Source organism: Halichoerus grypus, chromosome 15 (genome assembly GCF_964656455.1).
Source record: "Halichoerus grypus chromosome 15, mHalGry1.hap1.1, whole genome shotgun sequence".
In the NCBI taxonomy this organism is placed as follows: Eukaryota; Metazoa; Chordata; class Mammalia; order Carnivora; family Phocidae; genus Halichoerus; species Halichoerus grypus.
Genome location: NC_135726.1, coordinates 45099606 through 45105271, shown reverse-complemented (window position 1 = coordinate 45105271; position 5666 = coordinate 45099606). Strand labels below are relative to the sequence as shown.

Sequence of the window (5666 nt, the reverse complement as noted above, 5' to 3'; positions counted from 1 at the left end):
TGTCTGCGTCAGGTCAGTGTTTGGGGAGTTGTGGGCTTGCCTCTGGACCCTTGCCGGGGGAGGACGAGAGAGGAAGTCCTTCCTTCAGTCTAGCTTCCCTGTGGAATGGGCACGGAATGATTTAGCCTGCGGGAAGTCGTTCTAACAGTCTTGTCTGCTTGCGGCCGCCTCCCTTCCCATCTGGCCCCTTCCAAGGCTACCCCTCCCATCTGGGGCCCCCTCCGCAGTGAGAACTGGCAGGGTCCTGGAGCCTGATTGGTCGGTGCCTGATGAAGACCCGTCTCCGAAGGATCCCCAGTGGCTCAGGGGCCAGGAGGTGCAGCCTATCACTGAAAGAGGGCGAAGGGGCGGGGCAATATTGGGTGAGAGCGCCGATTGGGTGGAAGGCGGACGCTTAGAACCTTTGAGAGTTCCCGTTGGTCTGAGGAAACCTGCGTCAGGAACGTGGGGCGGAAGTGGCTGGGAAGGGAATGGGGGTGTTTAACTCGGGTGCTGGAGGGGACACTGGTGGACGGTCAGTTTTGGGGGTGGCTGGGGATGGAGATGGGGGTCCGAGAGGGCTGAGAATGGGGACCTGAGGAAGCTCAGATGGGAGTCCAGGGAAGCTCAGTGTGGAATTCTAGGAGACTCGGGGTTGGGAGTCTGAGGGGTTCAGGTAGGGAAGAAGGTTGGAGAGGAGTCAGGCTCCGGACTGAAGGCCTAAGGTGGCTGCAGGGAAGGGGCTCTTGGGAGGAGAAGTGTGAAAGGGGCCGGAATGGGGAGATCTGAGGAGACTCAGATTGGGGGCACATGGGTGTTGAGAATGGGGCATCTGAAAGGGTTTGAGGCGGGAAGAGGGTGCGTGGTGACTTTGAATATTGTTGGACAGCCAGACTCATGGTTGCTTGGTAACCTGATGTTGTTAGGATGGGATCTCAAACTGTTTGAAGGGGCTTTGGGTGCAGCCATGGAAGCTATGCGTGGAGCTCTTGAGAATGGCTCCCAGTGAGGTCAGAGGATTTCTCTGTGAGAGGCTTAAGAGGGCAAAAATGTGTGTAGTTTGATGGGCCGTTGTGGATGGAGTTTGGGGCAGTGGGGCAGCGTTCTGGGTGCACTGTGCCCGGGTGGCTTTTGAGATGCTGAGGACTCGGGTTTTAGAAACCAAGTAAGTTTCCCTGTAGGGCTGAGGTGAGGCCCTGGCCCTTGATAAAGCAGAAAATAGGATCATAGCCTGAGGGTGGGAGGCTTGGTGACTTCAGAGTGTCCTCCCCTCCCCCACAGGACTGGGTGCATGGAGTTGGTGTCGATGGAGGATCAGGACGCCAGGGTTCCAGCCCTGGAACCATTCAGGGTGGAGCAGGTTGTCAGGACTGGGGGTGCAGAGGGTGAAGGTGGGGACTAGAGGGTGGGAGATAAGAGTGGGGATAATGACTCCTGCGTCTGTGGGCTGGGACTGCTCCCTCCCTCCAAATTCCTTCTTACCCTCAGGATATAGCCCCACCCTCATCCCCACTTCCCACCCCCAAAATGGACATTAGTCCTTTGAGGTCAGGCCCTGGCCTGTCTGGGAACATCCGGAGCCTCTTTCAGAGTCTGCTCAGTGATACTAGGGCTCCTGTGTAGGTCTAAGGGCTGCACCTTCAGGGGGCTCTGTATCCTAGGCACCACCTATAATCTACTATGTCCCTGACTTCATCTCCAAGGAAGAGGAAGAGTATTTGCTTCGACAGGTAACCCCAGCACCCTTCTGGTTTGTTTTTCCCTCCTTCCCAGATCCCTCCCCAAACCCTAGGTTCTGTGTGAGAGAGCCTAAGGCTGCAGTGAAGATCCTGGCAGGAAGGAGAGTGCCACCCAGCACCCATCCCTCATCTTCCCTATTTCTCTCGCAGGACCTGCTGGGGCCTGTCAGAAAGAGCCTTTCCCAGGAGGCTTAGGGGAAACCAAAGTGATCTTAGAAAGGTAGTTATTACGCAGCTCAGACTCCCTGTGCCCAGTCCAGCCTCCAAAACAGATGAAATTGCTAGAAACAGATTCCTTATGCTAGAAACAAGGAAGTTACAAACCTCCTGCCCTCTGTGCTGAGGTAGCTCAATCCTGCTATCATAGAGAAAAGGGGGTTATAAACATAGGCTGAGATAGCCCAGTTTGGGCCCTTGAGGTTGGGGGAATTAAGAATTTGCAGTTTCAGATTTCTTTGCTGACATAACCCAGGCATCAGAATGCTACAGGGTAAACTCTTCCCTCTGCTGAGATAGCTCAGCATAGACCCAGCCAGAGTCTTGGGAACAAGGTCACCAAGCACGGATCACCTGTTGCTGAGATGGCCCAGTATTCTGTATTCTATTCTTAAGGTTTGGGGAAAAAAGAATTTACAAAGCTCAGAGCTTTTGCAGCCTCAGACTTTAGTTACAGAGCACAGATCTTCCTTATGCCATCCCAAGTAGTCTTGTCAAGTTGAGTCCCAGGAATAAGTTAGCAACAGAACACAGACACTTTTTTTTTTTTTTTTTTTTTTTAAGAGAGAGGGAGAGAGAGAATCTCAAGCAGACTCCCCGCTGAGCGTGGAGACTGATGCAGGACTCCATCTCAGGACCCTGAGATCATGACCTGAGCCAAGATCAAGAGTCAGATGCTTAACCGACTGAGCCACCCAGGCACCCCACAGAACACAGACTCTTGTGCTGAGGTAGCCCATTCCAGCCCCATAACTGTGAAAGGAATGAGGAGATTATCGAGTAGATTACAGACTTCTTGGAGATTGCCCATTCTAGACTCTTGGGATCTTGGCAGCGGAGAATTTTCAAAGTACTCTCTTTGCTATGCTGAGATAGCCCAGCCTAGCACATTTCCTCCCCCAGGTGATAGGAACAAAGAGGTTCCAGAAGTCAGGCTGTGCCGAGATAGCCCAGGATTCAGGAAATTACAGAGGGCACACTATTTGCTGGGTTAAAAGAGTCCAGTCCAGCCCAGAGCTCTGAGTAGATTCAGACCATGATTGTGTAGCTCTGGTTCCTTTCCTTGATCCTGGTAGACACAGGGGCGAGGGCAAACAACAAAATCCTGGGAACACTGTCTCAGAGAATAATCCCACAGACTTTGAGATGACCCATTCCCATCCCAGGTAGAGGGCCTATGTTGACCTGGGTGGGAGAATCAGAGTGGTCCTGAAAAAGGACTGACCCCTCCCCACCTCCTAGGTCTTCAATGCCCCAAAGCCAAAGTGGACCCAGCTCTCTGGGAGGAAGTTACAGAACTGGGGTAAGTGTCCCTGCCTGGGGGCATGGGCAATTTGGGGATGTAGGCTGGGGCAGGTGGCTCAGGTTGGGACACTGGGTGGGTCCTTGAGGGTTCAAGGGCTTCCAAGGGCCAGGAGGATTCTGAGGGGTGAGCAGAGGTTCTGAGAGATGAGGGATTTCCTGATGAGTTGGGGGGTATCTCAAAGTGTCCAGGGGTTTGAAGAAGTCAGGACGCCTTGGAAGCGTCGGATGGTGGTCTCCAGAGTCAGAGGTTCCCCAGGGTCAGAGTGCTCCCAGCCACTGGGATATCCCTAATGGGGGCTGCAGGTGCCAGGGCTCCTCGGTTGGGCGTCCTCAGGACCCCATTGCCCTCTCCCAGGTGGGCTCCCCCATCCCCGGGGGATGGTTCCTGAGCGGCTTCCTCTGTGGCTCCAGCGCTACGTGGACAAAGTATCTGACCTCAGCCTTTTTGGGGGTCTCCCAGCCAACCACGTCCTTGTGAACCAGTATCTGCCTGGGGAGGGCATCATGGTAAGCACACACCTTCGCCCCGACCCTCAGACCTCCGACCCACCATGGGGCAGGGCATTGTGTTGACCCACCTCTACTCATTAAGCAGCCGCATACCCCAACCAGGCATTCACCCCCCCCATCCCAAGCAGGGGCACCCTCCTTGAGCCCCAGAGGGTGGGGGGTGTGGACTCCTGCCCTGTCCAGCCCTGGTGCCCACTCCCTAGCCCCACGAGGACGGGCCACTCTACTACCCGACCGTCAGCACCATCAGCCTGGGCTCCCACACCATGCTGGACCTGTACGAGCCGCGGCAGCCAAAGGATGATGACCCTGCAGAGCAGGTGGGCCCCGAGACACTGTCCCAGCCACTTGTGGGCGTCCCGACATCCCACCTCCTCCAAGAGGCCCCAGTCCCTCCTGCTTGCAGGGTACCCCTGATACTCTTCCAGACACCTTCCCCCCGTCCCCTCATGGAATGCACCCACATCCTCCCAGACTCCAGCCCCATCCATTTGCAGGGTGCCTAGAAATGATATCTGTAGACACCCCAGTACCCTCACCTGCTAAATCGATGCCCCGATGCCCTACGGATCCCCTGGCCCCACATGTTCAGAGTGCTCCAATAGCCCAAGGTCCATATACCCTATGCAGGACTCCCCAGTACTCCAACAGACACTGATATCCTCAGATACCCCAATACCATTTACTCGCGGGTGTCCCTGACGTCCTCTTAGACATCCTCTCTTTGCCCACTGCACAGGGCACCCCAACACAGACCTCTCTGCCACTCCAGTAGTGTAGATCTGCCTTGTAGGACAACCTCACATTCTCCTTGGGGCCTCAACCCATGACTCGCTGCTCACGGGCCCCCCAGATACACCGACTCCCTTCTGTGAGGGCTGCATATGATAGCAGCTTCCCTGACCTTTCTCTGAGGAATGCACTTCCGATACCTCAGGGTTCACAGAAACTCCCCTGGACACCCTGATCCCAGCTGCACCTTTTTCGCCCTACATGCTCCTGGATAGGCTGACACCCCCTTCTACTGTGTGGGTGTCCTCAAACATCCTGATGTTTGTAGACAGGCCCAGACCACACCGGCTCCTCCCCACCTCACTGTGGCCCCTTTTTCGCTTCAGCCAAGCCCTCAGTCCAGTTCCATCCAGTTTCCTAGGACTACCGAGCCCTGGGTCCAAGCTGCAACCAAGGGACTGCTGGTCCTTGCCCCCCACCTGCGCCCACTAACCGAGTCCCGTAGGATTTCCACTCCAGAGCTTCTCCCAGGGAGCACGCTTGCCCCTCAGCCTTGGCCTCTGGGAACTCGCTGACCTACTCACCACCACCACCACCCCCCCCACCTTTAAAATCCGCTGATCACTCTAAGCCCCTGACTTCTGGGGACCTGCTGACCTTCAGCCCTCCCCGCAGCCCCGGTCCCCGCCCCGGCCAGCCACCTCGCTGCTGCTGGAACCGCGCAGCCTGCTGGTGCTCCGAGGCACCGCCTACACGCGCCTCCTCCACGGCATCGCGGCTGCCCGCGTGGACGCGCTGGACGCCACCTCCCTGCCGCCCAACGCCGCCGCCTGCCCGTCGGCGCGGCCCGGAGCCAGCCTGGTGCGCGGCACGCGCGTCTCGCTGACCATACGCCGCGTGCCCCGCGTGCTGCGCACCGGCCTCCTGCTCGGCAAGTGAAGCCAGGCGCCCGGCCCGCTCGCATTCCCCGGCTCTGCGCCTCCTCCCTCCTGGCAGCTGCGACCCTGTGACCTTGGAACCCTGGGGCCGAGGCGGGAGGCCCCCCCGCTCCCCCCACACCGCGGGTTATTTATTTTCCCTGTAACTTCGTGGAAACTACAGGAAGAGGTTGCATTTCAAATAAACCAATAAAAATCTCTCTTTGGTTTTGGATTGGGTGGGCGGGGGGCAGATGCGTGGGTTCCT

The 5666-nt window shown here is 56.9% G+C and overlaps 1 protein-coding gene across 22 annotated transcripts; it reads left to right on the top strand.

The window, feature by feature from the left end:
- Positions 1 to 438: 438 nt before the first annotated feature.
- Positions 439 to 5617, top strand: ALKBH6 (alkB homolog 6, nucleotide demethylase). Of its 22 annotated transcripts, none has more exons than XM_078063618.1 (8): positions 456 to 514; positions 1261 to 1339; positions 1641 to 1709; positions 1869 to 1938; positions 3177 to 3237; positions 3595 to 3746; positions 3953 to 4069; positions 5157 to 5617. In XM_078063618.1, exons 3-8 carry the CDS (start codon positions 1660 to 1662, stop codon positions 5418 to 5420), a joined length of 714 nt encoding a protein of 237 aa, XP_077919744.1. In that variant the 5' UTR covers positions 456 to 514; positions 1261 to 1339; positions 1641 to 1659; the 3' UTR covers positions 5421 to 5617. The 22 variants fall into 22 exon arrangements, with proteins under 22 accessions (XP_077919747.1, XP_035923888.1, XP_035923886.1 ...); XM_036068005.2 differs by lacking the exon at positions 1869 to 1938 and adding an exon at positions 2499 to 2665 and having other exon boundaries at positions 473 to 514; positions 1603 to 1709; XM_078063620.1 differs by having other exon boundaries at positions 473 to 514; positions 1603 to 1709.
- Positions 5618 to 5666: the final 49 nt, after the last annotated feature.

Coding starts and splice junctions, on each gene's coding strand:
- ALKBH6 (XM_036067993.2), top strand. CDS start 471: ATGGGGGTGTTTAACTCGGGTGCTGGAGGGGACACTGGTGGACG. Junction 515..1,260: donor GGAGGGGACACTGGTGGACG/GTCAGTTTTGGG, acceptor CCTCCCCCACAG/GACTGGGTGCATGGAGTTGG. Junction 1,710..3,176: donor AAGAGTATTTGCTTCGACAG/GTAACCCCAGCA, acceptor CCCACCTCCTAG/GTCTTCAATGCCCCAAAGCC.